Source organism: Sander vitreus, chromosome 2, assembly GCF_031162955.1.
Source record: "Sander vitreus isolate 19-12246 chromosome 2, sanVit1, whole genome shotgun sequence".
Taxonomy (NCBI): Eukaryota; Metazoa; Chordata; class Actinopteri; order Perciformes; family Percidae; genus Sander; species Sander vitreus.
The window spans coordinates 15,671,527-15,695,877 of NC_135856.1; the positions used below are offsets into that span (position 1 = coordinate 15,671,527).

The 24,351-nt window shown below is 39.8% G+C and overlaps 2 protein-coding genes across 2 annotated transcripts in view; one reads left to right on the forward strand and one right to left on the reverse strand.

The window, feature by feature from the left end:
• The window catches only part of evi5l (ecotropic viral integration site 5 like), a 40,257-nt gene extending 25,549 nt beyond the window's left edge, over positions 1–14,708 (reverse strand). The window contains exons 1-2 of the mRNA XM_078280008.1: positions 14,352–14,708; positions 892–1,287 (exon numbers count right to left, since the gene is read on the reverse strand). Of these exons, the coding sequence (XP_078136134.1) occupies positions 892–1,133 (242 nt within the window). The 5' untranslated portion in view covers positions 1,134–1,287; positions 14,352–14,708. The remainder of the gene's footprint in view (positions 1–891; positions 1,288–14,351) is intronic.
• A 3,325-nt stretch (positions 14,709–18,033) lies between these two features.
• LOC144536770 (ATP-dependent RNA helicase DDX39A) lies at positions 18,034–24,262 on the forward strand. Its single transcript, XM_078280043.1, has 10 exons — positions 18,034–18,144; positions 19,105–19,312; positions 19,495–19,622; positions 20,005–20,281; positions 20,725–20,843; positions 22,382–22,513; positions 22,765–22,874; positions 23,104–23,248; positions 23,541–23,688; positions 24,006–24,262. The coding sequence occupies exons 2-10, from the start codon at positions 19,105–19,107 to the stop codon at positions 24,020–24,022; spliced, it is 1,284 nt and encodes a 427-aa protein (XP_078136169.1). The 5' UTR covers positions 18,034–18,144; the 3' UTR covers positions 24,023–24,262.
• The last annotated feature ends 89 nt before the right edge of the window (positions 24,263–24,351 follow it).

A 24,351-nucleotide genomic window follows, 5' to 3' on the forward strand; every position in this document is an offset into this window, starting at 1 on the left:
AAGTTTTTTTTTTTTAAACCTGACCTATTCAGTGTTTTCTAAAACACTACCCTACATACCCTTTTTTTTTTAACCTAGTGTATTCTTACAAATGTAGGGCACGCAGACTTAGGATTCTAGGTCAAATTGACATTGGCTTGTGTTCATTTCACACAAATCCCTTTGCATTAATCTGGGTGCATACACCCCTTGAACAACGACAGTGTTTCAAGACCAAAAGGTCTGTGTCTAAAATGCTCCTAAATACAATATTCACTATTTCTCCAGACATCACTGTGAAAACAGCCTTAAAAGGGATACTTTGTATATTGATAATGTTGGTAGTATTTGTGAATTTAACTATGTTAAACGTAAGACTCAATCCTACCAGTGCCTAGATCTCCCTACTCACAGGCCAGCAGAAATACACCAAGTTACGCAAAACACCTCACTTTTTCTAGTTGTAGTAGTTATCATCATTGACCGTCTTCCATCCTATGTTCAAGTGCTTCTGGAGAAAACAAAAAACTTTTCAGTTGCTCATCAACCCGTGTTGAGACAGCAATCGTCATGTCAGCGCAGTGCTCGTGTGACGACAGCATTCATGTGATACTGAAGCGACTGTTCAAAGCGCCGAGCAGCAAAGAAGCAGCCATTCCTCAGACTTTGCTCTTACACGACCCTCCAAACCTGTGGAGCTATTCAAAGCTTGACGGGCTCGCTGTGCCTAGCTTGGGCTGCTAAGCTACTAATGAAGAAAAGGAAAGGTTTAGCGAACGGTCAATTATTAGGAAGTCTAAACTACATACACCAACTCCTTCAGTATTAATTGGTCAAACTGGCTACTATAAAACTATAATGACTGCCTTCACTCCAATAGTTAACCCTGATGAGGACAGCTACTGATCTCACCTGTTCTGCTCCTCCAGCTTGGCCAGTAGCTCCAGTTCTTCAGGGCTCAGGTTCTCGGAGTCTGCCGGGGATGCTGCTGGTGCTGACAGCAGTGTATCATGGGAAGATGAGTCTGGGCTGAGCACTGGGCTGCCCGTTGATGAGGGGTCAGGGTCCATGCCAGGAGGGGAAGAAGGGCACTCTAGCTCAGGGGGAGCCCCACTAGAGCCCTCTCTTTCTGGGCTGCCACTGGGTAGAGACATGGCAGTGACGATGGAGTGGGATGGGTGAAGCAGTGTGGGTGTGATAAGAGGGTCTTCCAGTCTCACTGTTGGTCTCCCTCCTCAGTGAGCCTGGCTGTCGCCTGATTGGCCACTTGGATGGCCGTGGACCCAATATGATCAGAGGTCTTCAAACCTGTCATGGATGCAGAAAAAGCTAAATGAAAATGGCTGACAACAGATAATTAAAGATCAAAGCATAATCAAAGCAGTGGTTAACATGTTGTCACTAAAAATAACATATGTCAAATATGTCAAAAACTGTGGCTACACAGCATGACGTGCGACCTCGTTTAGTTGTATTTTTAAAATAATTATTCAGCTGATTTATTTTTATATAATTGTTTAATCTCTAAAATACAACAAATAAAGGAGACATCATAGTTGCCATGTCCAAATTTTTAGTTTGTGCACTCAAAGATGTGTGATGTCATGTTTGGCTTAATAGACTCAACACGAGTACTGGCCCATACTGGTCCAATCCACATTAAAGGGTAACTAGCGTTTTTTTCAACCTGGACCCTATTTTCCTATGTTTTGTGTGTCTAAGTGATGGGAACAACAAAAATTAGTCCAGTATTAATCAAGATCGCTGAATTCGGCAGCAGCAAAACAAGCTACAATGTAAGTTAATAGGGCAATTGTCCAGCTTGTATTTACCTTCACAAAAGTGCTTGTTTTGCCACTGACAGGCTCAGATTAATATTCTAAGTATCTGACAACATTACGTCTTATGTCTTTCCACTTTTCCAACCATCACAACTCTAGTTTTGGTTGAAATAAACATGTAGTTTACCGATTTACATGTGAAAATATGATGGCTCTATACACGCTAAAAGTATTGTTTTTTTAAATGGAGTCTGGTGGGTTTATCGCTAGTGACTGCAGAGCTGTTCCTGGGTACACAGAAAGATCTCAAAGAGGTTTTAAAGGTCCATCTCTGAAGGGATCCTTTCCATAATGTTGTCAGACACTTAGAATATTAATCTGAGGCTGTCAGTGGCAAAACAAGCACTTCTGTGAAGGTAAATACAAGCTGGACAACTGCCCTATTAACTTACATTGTAGCTTGTTTTGCCACTGCCGACTGCAGCGAACTTGCTTAATACTGGACCAATGTCAAAGATTGCTGTTCCCATCAGTCACTTAGACACAAAAACAAAGGAAAATAGGGTCCAGGTTGAAAAAAAATGGTGGTTACCCTTTAAGATGCCAATAATGCCCTCCACACCCTAGCTCAAGTAACTGCTATAAAGGAGTGGCCCTTAGTCACTGTAATGACATCATCCTGACTGAGAACATAATGGTCCGTCGCTGCAGACAGACTCAGCTATCAGAGAGCTGCTTTTCTTTACACTAAGCCCAGTGATGCCTAACACGGAAACAAGGTTGTTTTTGACATGTAAATAAACTGTTGCAATCTATAGAGATCCTCATAATGTCTGTGTTTCATCATTGTAAAAGAGAGCGGGAAAACAAACTTGATACATTGTTATTTAATTAATATCAGACTGCACTTTGGCTTTCAGAAGGACTGAGCAATGGTCACATGTTCTGGGCGATTGATGTGCATTAAGCGATAATAAATCAATCAGATCGTAAATAAATCAGATGAATAACTGAGTGAGTTCAGACAGATAAGGCAGGGGTCACAGATCGTATAAAGAGCTGAAGCCATTGACTACAAACGGCTTTAAATTGTTTTCCTTCTAATGTAAACCCAGCCATAATTTCACATCAAGAAAAAAAGCTTTTTCGGCCAGTGAAAAATGTATGCAAACGTACTGTTCAGGTCGAATGCTTTGTTAAAAAATAAAAAAAAAACCTAGTTTGACTGATGGTTTTATAAATCATAAAAAAAAAGCAGTCTTGTGTGTGCGTGTTGGTGGCTTCCAGTGATTAAGGGCATACAAGGGAAAGGCATTTGTGTCTTGAGTGCAACATTTAACTTGATAATGTTAGACAGCACATCTACACCCTGTACTCAGCTAATAACAACTCTGGAATAATTCACATATCAACACAGAAAACACACAACATACACAAACACAATCGTGAAGTCATAGTCTGCATACTCAAAAACAACAAAAACAATACAGTTAATTGACCAACATATACCATATCGAACTGTCCATGTGATAGCAAAGTCACAAACAATGCAATGAAGAATTGATTTTGGCCGTGTAATCAACCATGAAGGTTGAGAGAAACATACAGATGCAGGCAAGAAGAGCAGAAAAATAGCCTGTAGGAGAGGAGAGGAGCATGATAACAGTCTGAACAGGGAAAACACTACATAGGGAAGAGACAAGGACCACATTCATGCATAGAAACCAGCCTAATCAAAAGAGCCATTAACAAGTCAATGAGACTGATCACATTTGTAAAAGGGCTCGGTCAAAAGACAAATCAGAAATAACATCCTTATCATATCAAAGCAATTCCACCCATGCTAATGGTAAAACAGCTTTTATTGGAAAGAGTATTTATTTACTCAAGTTAATCTGGTAGAGCTAAACTACACCTTTGTGGCTGAATTTACTGCAACAGTTGCTGAGGGGACATCATCAGTCTGCCTTTTCTTCTAAGATTCTGTTGGGAGAGCAATCTGGACTTGTTAATAAAGACGTCATTAGATTAAACTGATATTTGGTTGATGAACTGCATTTAAAAAACAAAAAGTGCCATGAAAACATCTTAACCATCAACCTATAAGCCACGGCAGTACAAAAGAAGAGATGTTTCAGCACCACAGAGTGCTATTCAGCTGTGTCACTGTGGTCAGGCCACACTGTAAAAGGTGAGTCATGCAGGAGGACTACAGCAGAGTGGAAATAAAGTGGGTGGGTTTTTCTCTAACACACACACACACACACACACACACACACACACACACACACACACACACACACACACACACACACACACACACACACACACACACACACACAGAAGGGCTTTGACAAAGCATAACAAGCCAGATTTTCTGAGCTTGGCTGTTGCTCTGTATATGAACAGCAGGCTCCCTCTAATGTCATTGTGTACTTGGGAGAAACTGCAGAGGACTGTGAGATAAAGGGGGGGGGTGGGGGGGCTTTCATTGTAATCCATTTAAATTTGCGTTTCCAAGCATGTTTAGTGTGTGTGTGCTACATGAAAGGTTACTGTTTAGTATGTGCACTGACATGTTTTCCATGCTTGGTGTGTCCTTGTTTATATTCCTTAGTTCCACCTCAGTAGAATGTGTGTGTTGCCATGCATGGGTGTGGATGAGTCCTGCTGTGTGATCGATGTTTGCCCAATTTTGAGTGTTTATGTTTAGTCTCTCCTTGACTGATATCACCATGCACAATTATGGTATTGTGTAAAGTCTACGCCTGAACGCATCCTCTCCGAGCTCTCCGTCGACAGAAACAGACAGCGCTTTTGTCCCCCCCCCACCCACACACCACCTCCAGTTATCCAACATGAACCCACGTCCCCTTTACCCCTCCATGTATTGAATGTTGTGTCCGTGGTTTGCATGCAAACCCTCGAGCAGGATGTGTCTTGATTTACAAAATACTTTTAATTGGTGTAAAGAAGCTTTTCACTGTCTCCATCTGGGCTTGGTGATGTTGAGCTGGCCTTGGGCAATTAAAATAAGGGTAAAAAAAAAAGGTACTCCCCTTTGATCTCTTCACAACACCCACCACCAACAGCTTCATCCATGATTTCCCATCTGCAAAATAGGCAAAGCTATACAGTAATATTTCATGCTATCACAGCAGGGTGGGAAATTAACTTTTTTTGCTTATATTTTTTACCAGCCACTTTTTCGATAATTCAAATTTATAAAAGAAAGTGCACTAGCATATTTTGAATTGCTTCAATACATTATTATTATTACATATTTTATTAATATAGGCAAATAAAAAGTGATGTGAAAAAAAGCATGCGAGACCATGGTAAAATTGTGTTTGGTCAGTTTGGTCATATTCTACAGTAATTGTAGGCTTACATGTTTAATGAACAAAAAAAATATTGACTCATCTCTCAGTAACACAGCATTAAACAGTCCCTCCAGGATTTCACAGCTTTTTTCTGAGATTGTTGCGGCCCAAAATGCCTGATTTTGCAGGAGCTTTTGTAAAAAATTGCGATAAAAGTTGCAATGTCTTTTGGACTTTTGTTGCAATGAAGTTGCGAGAGACAGCGAAAGTTGCTTTTTTTGTATAGTTCTTTAAAAATAAAAAGGAAATGTATTTTGGGGACAATAAAATTACTCTGGGCTGAGTTTTCCTAGTAACCTTGCCAAAAAGGCTCAGGATGCTGCAAATGTTGGTAGAATATGAAAATGGCTGGTGGGTTTAAGACAAAAAATTATTTATTGAATGAATCAAATTTTAACATTTCTGTCAGTGGCTTGTTGATCTTTACATTGTTAGTTAATTTCCTAACCTGGCCTGGGACACACATTCATATGGTTTGATAAAGTACTTATTGGACTTTAACTTATCATTGCACTTACAATAACGACCGTAGCTGTCCTCAATCTGACCTCAAGGTCATAGTGTGCGTCTCATCTCTGTTTTTTCCTGCATCCACCGTGTGTGTGTGTGTGTGGGCGTGTGTGTGTGTGTGTGTGCGTGTGTGTGTGTGTGGGTGTGGGTGTGTGTGGAACTAAGCAGCAGAGAGGTCGACAGGATTAAAACAGCAGCAGCTTTCAGCGACTGAAAAATCGTTACAGCATACATTGATGTTTAATACAGGTTGGCAGGACGGTCTGAAATGTTTTGCATGGTCTTTTGCTGTACGTTTTGTTAATGCACCACTTGTTCGAAAAGTAGGCTACCTTCTCTTTTTCTTTACTTCGCCCTTAACAGAGTACATTCATAGCTAATGCTGACTCCGCGGCGGGCCTCTTAACACCGGGGATATGCTGCCATGTTTTTAACCGATAATTTTCGTTTCATCTGTACCTCAGCTCAGCTACATGGTGTCACAAAAGCCAGTCTACCCTAATCCTTATTAGAAATTCTTTGGTGTCACGGACGATCGCTGAAAACTACTGGATAAAAGTCTGGAGTTGATGGAAATATGCGTGGTCAAAGCCCCAGCTGTGAACGGTTTCATTTCCTATAAGTTCTTCGCAATAAAAGCCCTCCGTTATTTTGGTATTTGAATGTTTTTATTATGAAGCAGCAAAATCCGGAAATGTTGAGCATTCATTAGCAGTAATGTAACGCGACTCCTATAAGCATTGTGCATCGTTTCTTAGCAACAGCATTCTTTGACAAAAGCTGTCCAATCCGTTACAAGGAATGTTTTACAATCCACCCGCCACTGGTATACAAGGCAAAGTCACCCGCCACTTTGAAAAAGTACCCGCCACTGGCTGCTGGCGGGTGCTAATTTCCCACCCTGTATCACAGACATTCTGAGGTGTAAATTATTTCCCCAGAGGCTAAAAAAAATCTCGTGGAAAACCTGACCAGCATTTTATGAAAGAAAAACTGAAAAATCTGCTACTTTTCATTGGGATCCCAACCTCGCTGATGTGTCAACCCCCCCCCCCATCCATCTATGTGTGTATGTGTTCTGCCCCCAGGGCCTTCCAGCCCTGACATTAAGGGCGACCTCTCTGTTAATCCGTAGCTGCAAAACTCGCTGTTGTTCCAGCTCACGATCTCATGTTTGGTTAGCGACACGTGGACTGTTCATTTCCACGCCATTAATCTACTGAACCCAGTGTCCTTGTGACTGCTGCTGGGCTCGACATTGCTCAAAGTTTCTCATTGTAAAGGAGGGATCTGTATTTTTTTCTGATATTGCTGCTCAAAGCCTTCTCCCTCATTGTTTGTTAAAGCCATAACTGGAATCAGAATGACTCGATTAGGTAAAACCAATGCATGGCATTAGGTCCTTGCTGCACTGATGCTGACATATTGACAAGTTAAACACAGTGCACAAGGGTAATGGTGTGTAAGGTAGATACCAATCAATGTGTGTGTATGATAAAAGCAGGCTTTATAATGATTTAACAGCATCTGTCTGACAGGGTGGGAAGTAACAAAGAACAGCTACTCAAGTACTGTACTTATAGAGAATGTATTTTTGAGGTACTTGTACTTTACTTTAGTATTTCCATTCTATGCTACTTTATACTTTTACTTCACTACATATCGGAGGGAAATATTGTAATTTTTATGATTTTTATAACAGCTAAAGTTAATGGTTACATTTCAGATTAAGATAAATCCTGTGATCTGTTTATTTAATATGCTTTGTTATTAATCAGACCCAACACTATATGAGTACAGTAGAGTTCAAATTCGCCCCACCTTGACCAGCTACAACATTAAAGTGCCACTTACATATTAAGGCAAGGCAATTTTATTTATATAGCACATTTCAGCAGCAGTGCTAGTAGAAATTAAAAATAATTAAAACAGAATTAAAAACATTACAAAATTAAAAACAGATAGAATACAGGAATAAAATTCACAATGCAGTACAATGAATTAAAAAAGGCAATGTCAAAAAGAAAGGTCTTCAGCCTCGATTTAAATGCAAAAATGATCCAACAAATATGCCAATTCTGCATAATGGTTATTTGTTGATACTAATTTTGTATTTTTACTTTAAAGATTATTTAACATTGCAGTCCTATAACATGTCACAATGGAAAGTAACAAATAAAAGGACCAAAATCGATGCAGCAGAACCAGATTGCCTTTTTTATTCCACAGTCTTCTTTCTTGTCAAAAGCTGTTCAGTCGGAGATTCAGGTGTGTTATGCTAATAGCGGCTAATGTAGCCTCAAGCAGAGATGAGGAGCCGCTACAGAGGTCTGGTAAACTCTTGTTCTTATTCACAACCCCAGATTTATTTCATTTTCAAAGTTACAGTCTTCAGACCCAACCGGCGTTGACTCAAGTGACTCTAGTTCACATATGCAGTATAACTCTTCAAGAACTGTAAACAGGCTTTGTTTGACTATGTAAAAGGTTGCTTTTAAGTAAAACTTTGACTTTGAATGCAGGACTTTACTTTAAGGGGTATTTTTATACAGTGGTATAGGTATTTTTACTCAAGTAAATGATCTGAGTACTTTGTCCACCACTGCTGCCTGACTTATTCCATAGTGAATCTGACTGATGGCACAGTGGTGTATGTTTAAAGCTCTGTGTACTGTACTGTCATTACAATAACAACAGCCTTCAAACAGCCCTCATGTACCAACTGCACTGTATAGATTATTAAGATGTAATTAGTAACTCTCTTACATTTGTGCCATGCAACAAATGCTTCTCTAGGATTTTTCCAATGAGAATTAGGTGTGACCATAAGCAAGAATAAGGAGTAGACACATTTAGGGCAATCGAGGCAACACGGACAACAAATGTTTTTCTTGGTTCCCTAAATTTACTGACCATGTTCACTTTATATGACTAATGCTTTCCTGCTCCAAATTTAGTTAGTATCCCTCTCCAGATGATTCAGATCCCCTGAGTACCATTGTGAGAGGAAATTGTCTAGAAATAGCCATCTCCACAACCCATCAATTTACTTTCAAGTGCAGGCAATTATTTTGCTCTTTTCCACCACTGAATGGTCATTGCATTAGTACTAATACTGCTCAGATTATTTAATATTTCATAACTAAAAAATGCATGATAAAACAAACTGCAACATCCACTAATCGGGCACTAATCTCAAAACTGGATTACATGAGTACGCCATGGGGGACAACTGCTACAAACCGGGTGCTACCATAGGCACAAAGCCAGCGCTTAATGTGATGCTAAAGCAAAGACTGACATTAGTTTTCCTGCTGCATTCTTTATATTATCTCTTAATGTCATACTTTCCCAGCAGTGCCGTCACGAACGCTGATAGCCAAACTGTAGTTTAATCACCCGTTTTGATTACAAACATCCGCAGTTTGCATTAGAATTGCTGTAAGGGGGGAGGAAACAAGCACTACGAATACACAAACACCATCTCAAAAAATTGATTAACTTTAGTGTTTTGCATGTTTTCTTGTATTCCATAACTACCTCAAGCAAAGCCTACTGGGGAAATGAGAAAAATTCATAAAATTTCAGAAGTTCAAAAACCTGTTAACTTCCGAATTGTTTACTCCAAAGCAGCACAGGCTCATTGACAGCCAATTATCAGACAGGACACATCACGCTACACTACATGTCGATTGTGCAAAAGAAGCATCAACAGCCAAGTATGACAACACAGGTTTCAAAATACCTCAGTCTCTCACTCAGTAACACGTTTGTGTTGTTAATCATACAACCACAGATTTACCCTGCGGTAAATCATTCCCTCATGTTCATTTCAAACAATATCTTGACTTAGCTGATGAAATGTTCCGACCTGTTGTACAGAGAAGCAGCATGTTTGTACCCGACTACCTCAGAAATCACAGATATTATGGTAAATATAGCCATACGCATGTTAGTAATGCCATATGTTTATGAAATATTTGCCCTCAATGTTTAGTTAATAGCCTTTAGATTACCTAATGACAGTGGCGGAATGTCACTAAATACATTTACTCAAGTACTATACTTAAGTACAGTTTTGAGGTACTTGTACTACTTGAGTATGTCCATTTTATACCATGTTATGCTTGTACTCTGACTACATTTCAGAGGGAAATCTTGTACTTTTTACTCCACTATATTTATCTGACAGTTACTTTTCATTAGAAATGGTCCGATACCATTTTTTCCTTCCCGATACCGATTCCGATACCTGAACTTGCGTATCAGCCGATACCGAGTACTGATCCGATACCAGTGTGTCATATATTTTATTATGTTTTAACAACTGCATACTACTATCCCTGTATGGATGTGATTTCTATCTTTGTTGTCGGTCTGGCTCAGGTCAAACTCTTTGTGAAACATGAACAAACACAAACAATGAATGCCCCAGAACTTTCTTTTATTATCCAGTTTGACAGTCAGTTATAACGGAAGAAGAACATAAATAAACTACTTTAACGTAGATTTTCTTTAGGGCTGTATTATGTGGTATCGGATCAGTGCATAAACTCCAGTACTTCCCGATACCAGCATTTTAGGCAGCATCGGTATCGGAACATCTCTACTTTTCATATTAAGATTAAAGATAAAAAGCATTTGATAATCTTATAAAATACAAAGTTTAAACCAGTGGTTCTTAACCCTTTTGGCTGTGACACCTTTATCTAAAATCCACCTCTGCCTAAAGCCCCTGATACCAACCAGACAGCCGACCGTTGGCAGAAAAGGCAGTCGGACTGATCAGTCGGCTCCCCGAGGTCCAAAAAGTGCCTCAGAACACATCGAAGCGACGCCGACTTGAGCGTGCAATACGTCTCCATAACAGCAGGCGGCGCTAATCTGTACTGTCGCCCAAAAAATGAAAACTGGCAGCTGATTGGATGAACGCGTCACGTGGGTCTGGCTGCTCCCGGATTTTTCAACCGGGCATAATGGCTGCTCATTCAGAATACGATCTCATATTTTACGAAGATAGTTCACTGAAACGTGTTTCTGAAAACATTTTAAGCGAGAAATGGGCCATGCAGTTGCTGAATCGGTCTTCATTTTAGATCGACAAAGGTCAGTTTAAAAGATTTGTCAGATTTTGAGAGGCTTAGTCATGCTCATCCCACTCGTCATTTCTGGGTTAGCACACCACCATCGTCGGACGGACGACGGCACGGAACACACCAAACAGACTCGAGTCACTGACCTCGCCAGACTGTCCGACGGCCGATTATCGGCTTGGTGTGTCACTGCCTTAAGGAAACAACGTTGGGCAAGGCGACAGATCAAACTACTATTGGTTACATAGAAAAGAAGGCAATACTCGAGCACACATGATTTCAACATACTGTGGTTCCTCTATAGAATTTATAATGGCCCTATACATATTTCTGCCTCATTATCTGAACACAATTTGCATGTTGGTATAAATCCATGTATTAAAACAGGCAGCAGTCTAAAAATGAGATGAGGATTCAGTAAGTGTAAAATCTGCAGGGCTGCACAGATCCAGTTACAAATCTGCAGTCTACATGAACAATAGGGTAGAGAGAGGAGAGCTATGGAGGAGCTGCAGTCGTAGTGAGCGTGAACCGCAGCAGCCAGGTCATCAAGCTGCTCCATGTTTCCATGTGTCAGCAAAGGAAATGAAGTGCAGTGCAATGCACACAGGCCAGGCCAGCACCATAACAGTCAACCAGCAAGCCAGCCAATAAGATAGGCAAGAGCGAGGACGGGACCTCCTAATGATACTGAAGGCTTTAGAGGGACAATATTTTGTTTTAAAAATCAACCTTTTAAACAGTAAAACTTTACTTTGTGATGCTATTTAAAAAGGTGCTGTAGGTAGGATTGGGAAGCTCCAGGAAATAGCCAAAACATTTGAACATCAACAACTTCTCAGTCCCTCCCCCCTTTCTGCTACAGCCCAAAACGTTATCCTAAGCCCCTCCCCCCACAAGGGAGAGTGAATGCGTGTGCATGAGCAGTAGGCCTGCACAATTAATCGTTATAAAAATCGCGATCTCGATTCACCCTGTTCACGATTTTATTTTAAATAAATATATATACATTTTTTTTCCTCTTTTTTTTTTTTTTTATGACTTCGATTCTCATTTAATTTTACCAGCCGACTGCATCACAAACGCTACTACTTTCTTCCGTGAGTTTTAAACAATGCTCTCCCTTCTCTTCATTGAAGCCTCTATGTTTACAGGCTTGTGGTGATGCGCAATGTGCTATAGGTGCCAAAAAAAAGTTTGGTACTGCCAATTTGTTGTGTTTTGTCATGGTTCATGTGTGCAATAAACACTTTGTGAGAAAAAAATCGTGGCAGAGAATCGCGATATCAATTCTAAGCAAAAAAATCGTGATACATATTTTCCCCCGAATCGTGCAGGCCTAATGAGCAGTGATTGACACACAGTTAGACACCCCGCCCCCCTGGCCCTGATTGGTGCATCTGAACAGGGCGCAGTGGATTTTTGCAAATTGCACTACAGGCTGTAGGTGCCAGAGGAGCCGGACTTCTTTTTTTAATTACCTGCTTCATTTTTGCATCATTATTCTCATTGCCATTGAAAAATATATTAAATGATCATGGTGTGCGATTTTTGTGAGGATCTGTACCAAAAAAAAGATTTATTCTTAAGTCTGTAGAATATGACTTGTAGGCTGGGACATCTCTGCAATGCTACAATATTTAATTCAGATTGGTATTTCGAAACATATTTGGCATTTAACAAATATTGCCACCCCACAATTTGGATATTGCACTAGTATTGCAATTTCGATAAAATTCTGATTAATTGTGCAGCCCTATAGTTAAGTGGATGTTAGATTTCATTGTAAGCCCAGTAAAAAGACATAGCGTCCACCTTATTTGCACTATATCATATTGCAATATATCAAAAGGCAAATCTTGTTATGATCTGCACAAGCGGCTCCTGCTTGTTCAACCAACGACCAAACACAGTGGCAGATGATAATAAACCTGGACAGTAGCGGGCAGACAAACTGTACAGCACAGGGAAAAGGCTGCGAGGCGATATCCCTCCTCCTGTTCTTGCTGGAGGCTACAAATACACATGCATAATTCAAAACCACACACACACACAGTGTACAAACAATTCAGAGACTGTTTATCCTGGCAACACTGTCCAGAGCCTATTAGCTTACCACTCTCTCACACGGATAAATAATGTGGCAGCAGCAGCGAGTGCACAGGAAAAGGTGAGCTGGGATAAGCTGGTGTGTGCTCGCATGTCACAGACGTATTACGCAATCTTTTGTGTGCGTGCATGTGATCGTGGGATCAGATAAAGAAGTTTTGGGGTAGTTGCACATAAAAACAAGGTCACCAGGATGTGAGAATCAGGTACCTTTTTTTTCTTGACAGTGAATTGTGTGAGATGCCTTTTGCATGGTGAGTGGATTTCACAGATAAGCCTGAGAATAATCTCACTGTACAGTATCTCATACAAGGATATGATGAACCCATTACTCAGTGGTACATGTCCTTAGTCATGGGGCATTTAAGTGGTTATTACAATCAACAGAGTAAGATAATTAACTCCTTGAACAGTTTCCCCACTCCTGAAAAAATGACAAATGCCTGAGGGAGCTCTTCCATTTTGTGTAGTCAGCGGTATCCATAATCCTTAAACATCATACCCCAAAAACTATGTCAGTTCCCTATTTTTTATTCCACTTGGGATGAAAAATGATATGTGCCTGGCCCAGATTTAAAGCATAGAGTCATTTAATAAAGTGGGTTTCTCAGTACATAGAGAAGTTCGGGTTTTCTGTCTTACAAGCCAGACATTAAAGGGATTTACCTTTAAATCACTCTCTAATTATATGTTTAAATAAAAACAGATTGATTAAGGGTAAAAATTACACTGAAACCCATTGAAAGCTACCAGTGAATGAGCAGGTAGGGGCTCAGTGTCTATGGTGTTTATCAAGGACAGTTCAACAAACATCTGGATAGAAACACACAGGTAGAAAACATAGTAGCTCCTCTGCCATCCATCCACTGTTAAATAAATAATAATAATAAAAAATTAACTATTTATTAAAAGGTGAAAGTGACTCCTACAACCATTTGTCCTGCGGTTTCATACTTGAAGAGCCTGTAATCCTATAGACTAGGTTGTTTGGACATGACAGCTCATTATCCCGGCCTGCTGTTGCTTGAGGATGCCTGAACAACAGGCCTACATGCTCTGCAGTCGACTCATGCCTCGGCTGGATCAACATCTGTGGCCAAAATGACACATCATCCCCCTCTTTTCCGCATCTAATGCCCCGGCTTCCCACAACAATACGATTGTGTAACGACATTTGAAATGAGGACGCAGAGAGCATGCTATGCCTTAGCAATAAATATAGTTTATAGGCTAATGAATGGGCCGTGTCTCCGTTGGCATGCCGTACAGTGGAATTTTTCACTGAGATAAATGAGCAGACGGATGAAGCTGATGCTGATTGGGCTTCAACAACCATAACCAATAGTGTTTTTGCAATGTGGATCTGTGTAGTTTTCACGTTGAATTTGTGCAAATTAGTAAGCAATTGGGCCCGTAAATAGGCTCCACGCGATAACATTTGTATTACATTCAAAAATAAACACCTCAAATAAACAAATAAAACGAGAAATGCCTACCTGGACCCCTTTTCCATTATCAGAGAGGTGCGTTTATCGTTGCTCCCACATCCGTCCGTCTTAAATGTCAAACGTAGCTATGTTAACGTTATCAGCTAATTAAAATCGTAATAGACCACCGAGGACAGATACAGAGAGACCGTCCAACGCAGTGCCATCGTCCTGCCGCCGTTCAACCGGGAGGCAGCGACGCGTCGCCTCTGCGCGCGGAGAGGCTCGTGTGTGTGAACTGAATTTAGAGGAAACACATATTTCTGTAGAGATCTGCTAAAATAACCACGACAGCCGTGCGACGTAACCTGCGGTTTAACGGGGATATGGTATAAACGGCAGCATCAATCATTACGAGTTAATCACACAGAGTGACTGGCGTCCTGTGCCTTCTGTTGAGCACGAGGTGGGGCGCACCAATCAGGGGGCAGCATAAGATATGATTGGCATGTCACGAACCAATGACTTGTTCAGACTGCGGGATCCTTTGGAAGGACAACAATAATAGCCAATTAGGGTAGAGCTATATCATGCAGGAAGGCGGGGCCCGCAGGTGTCATACAGCGGTGATCGGTTTTAACGAATTCCCATGTATGGCAACTAAACGATTAATTATGTGACAAAACGTTATATGCAATAGTTTCAGTCAATCTTTGGCTCTCTGAGTGATTATGCCATAGCAACCAACTGCAGTCTGGTCATAACTACAAGTGCCTGTATTTGTTATGGCTATTTTCAGTGTTGTTTCTTTAAAACAAAATTAACTTCATTTTCATTTCATTGATTTCAACAACCACAATTAGAAGTAGGCTACCTGTTCTGTGTAAACTGACCTTGTCCTGAGATTGGCAGCAGGTTGCCTATCACCGCCCAGTGGTGAAGGAAGGAAGTAGCCTACTCTAATGTATTATCAGTAAAATGCACTTAGAGTGTCACAAATAAAAGTGTATTATATATTAGATTATTTGCTGATTTATGCTAATTAATATATTAATTAATTCATGTATAAATAACATTTTAACTAGCCTATGGTATAAAGTGTTGTGTCATTACATCTAGGCTATATCTAAATCTTAATTTGTAAATTTAAATTAAATAAATGGAGTAAAAAGAACAATGTTTCCCTCTAACTAGTGGAGTAGAAGTAGCCTGTGAAGTGGCATTACGTGGAAATATAGTCAAGTAAGTATGTTACCGCTAGCTCATAATTGTATATTTATGTCTTTTATGTGTTTTATACCTGCTGCACACTCAGGGGACACAAATAAAGTTGAAGTTGTACTTAAGTACAGTACGTAAATGTACACAGTTACATTCCACCATTGTCAATGCATTAATACGGCGAACACCCTGAAAAAATAAGAATTTATCCTGTCTTTTTTTTTTCTTCTTTTGTCTCTATTTGTGTTAATGGTTTACAGCCCACTACACCTACAATACTAATTTTGGAGTAGACTTAAGCTCAAACAATTGACCAGTGTTATCCACTCAACCTGAACTAAATGTGTAAAACATAGAACTTCACTCATATTAAGCAAGATCAGACATGACATGCATGAGGTAAAGAAAAAGGCTATCACACATGTATTGTTGTTCTTTTCAAGCTTGTTAAAGCAACCTTTAAAGCAGGAAAACACCACAGCCGCTATCATCACTTCTCTGCCTGGGATCTTTGGCCCAGGCAGGCCACTTCCTAGATAAATAGGTAGGTAGGCAGGTAGGTAGGTAGGTAGGTAGATAGATAGATAGATAGATAGATAGATAGATAGATAGATACTTTATTCATCATATACACATATATCACACAAAAATAAAATATATACAGTAATAAAAATACAGTAAAAATAAAAATAAAAATCACTCACAGAAATGTAATGACCATGAGTGTGTCCAATGGTGGTAGTGCAAAAGTGAACAGTGCAGGGATTGAACAGTGCAATAGATTATTATTAAATATTAACTATGACTATGACATATTAACTGGCTATGAATAAGAACAATATATAACAGGGAATAAATAAATTATAAGATGTAGATGTTATGACCAATTAAAAGAGCTATCACAGAAAATCCTGCTAGTGCAACTTCAATACCAGTGCTGCCAATAACACATATAATTCCATTGCAGTAGTGTAAGAGCTATGGGATGATTTGACTGCAGGAGATGAGGTGCTGCAGACAACCCATAGGCCTAACAGTGGAATAACCAGAAGTGTTCTCAACCTGAGATTCAACAACAGGATGCTGTTAGAGAAGAGGAGCATGGGGGGTCACTGAGCATGGCAGAAAGAAAGTGGGCAAACATTGTAGATTGATAGAGAGAAATAATTAAGCAAACTATGTAATGACTGGTAACTTAAAAACTGGACAAAATGATGAATACTTGTCAGACTGTCAGACTCCAAAGGGGTAGGGGTATTGCATCAGTGTTCCAAGAGACCTTAGACCTTAAGCCTGGACATGGAGTTCAGATCCCTCTTTTCATTTAAAGTCTCCAAATACAGATCAGGAATTGGTATTGCTGTAGAACATGTGTATGTGTCTATTCAACACAAACAGTATTGTTATCCCAGCATGTGACATTTTGGAAAGTCATACTCATCTCTAGTCTTTTTAATGTTATTTTTTAGAATTGGGCTAATTTTGAATTGTAAAAAAGATTTGATCTTGACACCCCACAATAGGAGAAACAAAGACAGTATATGGCGAGAGCATGTATTTAATCCAGTTCTGATTAGATCGCTATACCGATGCTGTTTATCATAGGCAGGCCTTGAAGGATGTTCTCAGCCTTTGTATTGAGGCCCCATTTAACAAACGAGCACACTTTGAAGAAGGCTGCATGGAATGCCATCTGTCACCTGGCCAAATGTCTTTACTTTATTGCCATCAAGTGGGGAAATTGGATACTGCAGCTCACCAGGCATTTGGACTCTTGTGATAACAAATGCTCAATGCTGCATAGGAAATATAGATGGGCTACTTAGCCTACAGATTGACAATTTAGGCTATTAGCTTAAATGGTCATAGCACAATACTTTCATCCATAATACATCCGATCACACGATACTATTGTCTGTAGGCTACTATATTATAACAACGGCCACCATGAACGTATTACGACATACAATTCTACAGAAATAATAAGGCATAATAGTTGTTCATTAAATATTACAGCTCTGATCCTTTTCTCTGACCTAGCCTATATGATTCTGATTAATAAACAGCCTTGGAAAAGTGGTCGTCGCCGTTCTTTCTGTACATGCGCTGAGGTCGGGTGAAAGATGCCTTCAGGTGTTATTGCAAATAACGTAATAGTGATATAAAGAATTTGGACCGGACTATTTGAACAGTCAAAAAGCGGGAGAATTGGGATTAATGACTTCAAAGTTGCCCATGGGTCAGTTTACGTTGAGGAGAACACAAACGCCCTGCCATTTTGGTGTTAACATAATGTATTAAATTATGTATAGTTTTGTATTTGTTAGTTTAAGTGACCTAACAGCTTAAGGCTTTGTCCCACATCACAAGATGTATAAAATAAAATGTTGCTGGATCCATGTCGTTGTAGGGAAAAACATCTTAACGCGTTCTTTTTACAGCCATCGGTTCATACCATAGAGTCTATGGCATAGACTGTATAAAAAGAGGTTCACACCGCATTGAGAGTGGACGATTTTTCGCGGTGTACTTGAACACACCTTACATGTGGGGTCACTGCTCTCTGTGCTGTGAATACTTGCTGTTCTCTGTAGTATCACACGCACTTTGACATCAGCGGGACATACAATATCACAAAAAGGTAATGTTGCAGTACTTTCGTACTTTTCACAACAAGCTCAGTAGTGTGTAAATGTTGGCTGTATTTAATAAATTGAGAAATGGTTTGAATACTTTGTAGCAGTAGCTAAAGTGAGGGGTTTGAGATTTGCTTTGGCAGTGTTAGCTAAAACACGCTAGCCGCATTAACGTTAGCCTTGTTTTGAGTTAGCTATCTAGTTAAAGAGTATTTAGTTTTTCTGACCATTTGCCCACTAGCTATACAATATACTCTTACCGATGCTGCGTTTTAGAATTTGGACCTTGCGAAAAACGTTAGCTAGTAACGTCGCTTTAATGTTGGTCAAAAGTAAAATTAATTCGTGAGTCACGTTCAATTGTTTGTTGCTAGCTTGCTAACTAGCCGAGTTAAATGAAAGGACGAGTAATGTTAACGTTAGCGCTGTTTGTGCCGGGTCACACCGGTCAGGCATAATTTCATCATCATTTACCGTAATTAAATTAAACCGGACCCATTTATGTCTGTCACTCAAGACTGTATAAACGGATTAGTTAACTTTCTCTTCCTAATAATTCGTTCATTCACTTTGATGTAAACCGCGGCTGCGGCCTGTTAGCCAAATTATCTTCCTGCTAACTTTGCTAATTTACGGGACAGCTGATTAGGGTTCGGATCACTATCGTCATCAAGCTAATATCAACACATTCTCTATCATAGAATCCATAACACATTCCTACGCACTTATAGTATTGGGCAATTTCGGACAAAAGTTAAGTAATAACAATAACATGGAATTACCAGATGTTAGAATAGTTTTTAAGAATTACATCTATTTATCTAACGTAAAAAATATTATTTGAATTGTAAGATAGCTCATAACTTTCATCTAAAAATTAGCTTGCACATTAAAGAGGACACAATCTCCTATTTTTAGAAAAGTTGTGAGACATAGATTAGCTGATTTACATGCTGTTCTTATAGATGGCTGAGACCGACGTTGACAATGAACTTTTGGACTATGAGGAGGATGAGGAGCCCCAGGGAGCCCCCGAGAGTGGGACCCCAGCAAACAAGAAGGAAGTGAAGGGGTCCTATGTATCTATTCACAGCTCGGGCTTCAGAGACTTTCTCCTCAAACCAGAGCTGCTCCGTGCCATTGTTGACTGTGGTTTTGAGCATCCCTCAGAAGGTGAGGATTGTTTAAAGTTCAAAACAATATGTATATAATCCCTATTTTAAAGCTACAGATATATAAATAATAGTCTTACACCTCCACAAAAAAAATCCTATTTCTTATGTTATGAATTATTCAGCAGATGTATTAGACAAATTCACCTTTTTAATTCATAAATAATTTTGTTTTATTTTCAGTCCAACATGAGTGTATTCCACAAGCTATCCTGGGCATGGACATCCTGTGTCAGGCCAAGTCTGGTATGGGAAAGACGGCAGTGTTTGTATTGGCTACGCTGCAACAGATAGAACCTGTGGATGGTCAGGTGAGTTAGTCATCATTGTGTTTTGCTTGTCTTTCATACTAAAGTCATTGTGCCTCCTATATATTTGTACAATACCTAGGTAGTGTTTACAATTATACAATTCTGTTATGTAAATCTTGCCTCTGGATTACATTTTGTAGCTATCAGATGTTGGTAGACGTCTATTCTGTGCTTAGTTCTCAGACCTAAAGCATATGCACTCAACATTGAATCTGCATTGAATGGGTTTAAGGAATGCATATGCCATAGCCCTACACAAAGTTGGGAAGACAAACTTGATAGGAGTATGTGCTGCTTACATTTATGGAACCATGAGTACAGTCACTTTGGAGAGATACTAAGCAGTTAATAAGACTAATGTCCTCATTCCCTGTCATGCCAGGTGTCTGTCCTTGTAATGTGCCACACGCGAGAGTTGGCCTTCCAGATCAGCAAAGAGTACGAGCGCTTCTCCAAGTACATGCCCACTGTAAAGGTGTCTGTGTTCTTTGGTGGCCTGGCCATGAAGAAGGACGAGGACGTCCTGAAGAAGAACTGCCCTCACATTGTCGTAGGAACTCCAGGACGTACCCTGGCCCTCATCCGCAACAAGACCCTCAATGTGAAGAACATCAAACACTTTGTGCTTGACGAGTGCGATAGGATGCTGGAGCAGCTTGGTGAGTAAGAGGAACAGAAGTGTTTTATAGTGGACTTTTAAGAAACCTGTAGCTTTGGTGAAGGACTGGTCAGTATGTGGGACAGGGGAGGCTAACATTTAACTCAGAGTATTCTGTGAATTCATATCCCACTTACAGTAGTGCCATGTCGTCTTCTCCCACTGCTCATATCTTTACGGTCTTTCTCCAGAACATTCTCCTTAATAAGTTGTTCAAGAGCTGTCCGTGTGCATTTAATATGAAAATGGGTTGTGGGTGGTAAAATTCCCCTGGGATCTAATAGTGAATGAAGTAATCTGTAATTTAGTTTATTTAAATTATGAGAAATTGCTACCTGATTTTTAGAGATACTTAGCATGGTTAAATGTTTCTTTTGTATACACAGAATAATCAAAATGCAATTAGTGTAACTTTGGGAGAATTGTTTTTTCTTTTTCTGACAGACATGAGGCGTGATGTCCAGGAAATCTTCAGGGTGACACCCCATGAGAAACAGGTTATGATGTTCAGTGCAACGCTAAGCAAAGACGTCCGCCCTGTCTGCCGCAAGTTCATGCAGGATGTGAGTTATCATTAAGATTTACGAATGTTTCCAATTCAACCCACTGTGCTTCACGCAGATATATGTAAACAACATTTGGAATACATTATTATAGACTTTGTTAGTCTTTCTACAACAGGAATAGTAATTCATTCATCTGATCGTTACTCGTTGAACGCCGACAATGCCGATCATTGTTATGGGAAGTGAGGCTCTCCCGTGTGTAGAAAAGTACCGTAAGCGGAAGCTGGCGCTGACACAGTGATGCACATGCTTTTCCACGGGCAGTGAAGCTACAGTAGTCAGTGTTTTTATGTTCGCTACAAAGACTAACTAAATCACCTGATTAATGCAACGTAATCATGACATTTCCCGGCCATTTTTCACCGCAGAAAGCTGCTACCAGCCAGGCTAAAGCTAACATAGTTAGCCTAAAGAAACAAGGCGTCTGTCCCAACTAACGTTATGGTTCGGAGCTGCGACGCTGGAAACGTAATGCTAATCTACAACAGCAGTCTGTTTCTGATATAACGTAATTTACACTGATTTAAGTGCTCTTGGATACACCGTTTGTTGCAAGAGTGTGACATGCAGGCTCTGCATGCACAGCAAACCAACAGTCATACATTTTAATCAATTTATCAAACAACCAAAGCAGGCCCCGCTAGTCGACCACAACCTGACATTTAGAGGAAGCAACATGCATGCATTATTAAGATCATTTATATTGATTGAGATTACTGGATTGATATTATATGAATACAATGGTGTCATGTCAGTCAACCAGTGTATTTCTTCCTAATTTCCCTCTCCAAAATCACTTCAGAAGAGTAATCCCAGCCTTCCTTGCTTTTGGTTTTTGTAAAGCATTGAAGTTCAACAAAGACTGGTTCACATAAGAAAATTTCCTTTTTTATTTTCTTTGTAGATGCACTCCTACAAAATCACCCCAGTAGTTGAGTGATTTAGTATTTCTAAATAGGGCTATTTATGTCCTCTTGTAAAAATCTGTCTTTTTCATATCGCAGGGGGAAAAAAAGATCGCAATGTACGTTTTTTTTCTAATATCGTGCAGGCCTAGTTTTTACACCGCTATCGCCATGTCTATAAACTCTATTGAGTCCTGCTACTCTGTGCTGCCGCTGTACGGAGCAGACCCTTTCAGTTTATACTTGGTAGACACTTAGTATTTTAGAAATTTAAGTTATTTTATTTGAACGTGGGCGCTGATGTGTGAAAATAAACAAAGGGATTTATTTTTATGAAAGCAAAAAGTTAGTTTGAGTAGTCCAGTGGTTTTTATTTTTTGCGAAGTCCCTCTTAGCTTTGCCCATTTGTGGCTGTCTGTGTCATAAGTGGCCATATCAGAGGGGCAAAGTGAGCCTCCTTGGCAGATTTGGCCTGGTCAGGACAGTTGGTCCTCCTGGCTCTTCTGAATTCCAGGAGAACATGTTCAGTGAGCCACTACACACGGTTCATTTGGTGACATAACAGAAAATTGTATGGAGTTGTAGACTTTGTGTCTGGCTAACATTTGACTCTATTCTCTTATTGTGTAGCCCATGGAAGTGTTCGTGGATGATGAGACCAAGCTGACACTCCATGGTTTACAGCAGTATTACTGCAAGTTGAAGGACAGCGAGAAGAACCGAAAGCTCTTCGACCTGCTCGATGTCTTAGAGTTCAACCAGGTATAACTGCATCATTTATGGAGATACTACTTCAGAATTGGTTATGTACACATTTATTGTAATATTTACATTTAAGGGCTTAATAGTGCTTACTTGTAACACATTTGCAGCCTTGTTCTTTTACTAATAATGTTAAAGTTGGTGCTTCTCATCTTCTACACGGAGATGTTTGTGTTGCTTGTCTGTATCCAGTTGATGTCTTTGCCATTCCCAGCAAAAATACGCAAGCCCTTTCTTTTGGTTCCTTTTAGGTGGTGATATTTGTTAAGTCAGTGCATCGCTGTGTGGCTCTGTCCCAGCTGCTGGTGGAGCAGAACTTCCCTGCCATCGCCATCCACAGGGGCATGGCGCAGGAGGAGCGGTAGGTGCCTTTTGTGATTCTAGTCATTTTGTTCACACGTTGAATTCACCAGTAGCTTTCCTAATTTCATCATCCTAAGCATGAAATAATCGCATTAACATCACTGTACTGTAATTTGTTTTGGTGTTACAGTTTTACACAATCAAGTCATGCTGAGTTCATGTGCTCAGTCTCACTTTGGAATATTATCTCACTTATTTCTGTTCTTGCTCATCCCTCGCCCCCTCAGGTTATCACGGTACCAGCAGTTCAAAGACTTTCAACGGCGAATCCTGGTTGCCACCAACCTGTTTGGCCGAGGCATGGACATTGAGCGAGTCAACATTGTTTTCAACTACGACATGCCAGAGGATTCTGACACATACCTTCACAGAGTCAGTCCAGCTATAATATAATTTTATGTTTTCTATATATTGGAAATTTGTATATTTTACAAAGAAAAATCGCATACAGGGGGGCTGTAGCTTGTACCAAATCACTCCTTTTGTTGACAAGTGTTATCTTTAAAAAAAGTCAGTTAATTGATGTTTTATAATCAGTGAATTGTAATTTAGAATGTTCAGTGATTCTAAGCCCCCATTCCTGATTATAGAAAATTGGTAGCATTCTTGTTTTTGCTTTGAGCAGAGCCCGTTTATGAGCCCTAACTTGTTCTCTGTACCTCAGGTGGCCCGTGCTGGCAGGTTTGGGACCAAAGGCCTGGCCGTCACCTTTGTGTCTGACGAGGATGATGCCAAGACCCTGAACGACGTCCAAGACCGCTTTGAGGTCAACGTAGCAGAGCTACCAGAGGAGATCGATATCTCCTCCTACAGTAAGTTCTGTTGTTGCTCACACGTTGTCTCCCACTTGGCCAGATAATGGCCACCTTCAGTAGCCAAGTCTGTGTATATGTGCACTAGTGTTTATTTAGTTTTTTGCGGAACCTATTTGTGTTTACACATTTATACATCATCTCTTCACTTTTAACATGGTCGATGCATTACAATTATTTGCTCTGCTCTTCTGTAACTGGTGAGAAAACGTTGAAGCTAAATGAAGGTGTTGTCCTATTTGTAAGCCTGTGTATAAATGTACATTACCCATTTATTTTTTTGGCCCTCACATCTTAAACTTATTTTCTCTTTGCAGTTGAACAGTCAAGATGAGCCTGAAATGTCTTTCGAGTGAAGATCGTGTGTGACCCTTGGTGTTGCTGTATTTTGGTGGAGGAAAAAAAAAAACACCTCCAGCATTTATTTTAAATTCCCCCTTCCATAAGTTTGGCAAATTCATAATGATAAACATTTATTTTAATTTTATGTCTTTGCAGGGTGCTTCTTTTAGTGTTTTCCTTGTTGAAACATGGATGTTTTGGTTGAAGGAATAAACTTTTTTTTTATACTTTATTTAATGGTGTTTCATTTTGCACGTGTTTTTAAACATTTAAGTTTTTCAGATGTTACAATAAACAGTTATACTACAACAGTATTATATA

Bases quoted from the DNA above. Each gene is read 5' to 3' on its own strand.
- LOC144536770 (XM_078280043.1), top strand. From the start codon at position 19,105: ATGGCTGAGACCGACGTTGACAATGAACTTTTGGACTATGAGGAGGAT. The intron at 19,623-20,004 runs GTGAGTTAGTCA...CTGTCATGCCAG, and splicing joins TAGAACCTGTGGATGGTCAG to GTGTCTGTCCTTGTAATGTG. The intron at 20,282-20,724 runs GTGAGTAAGAGG...TTTTTCTGACAG, and splicing joins TAGGATGCTGGAGCAGCTTG to ACATGAGGCGTGATGTCCAG.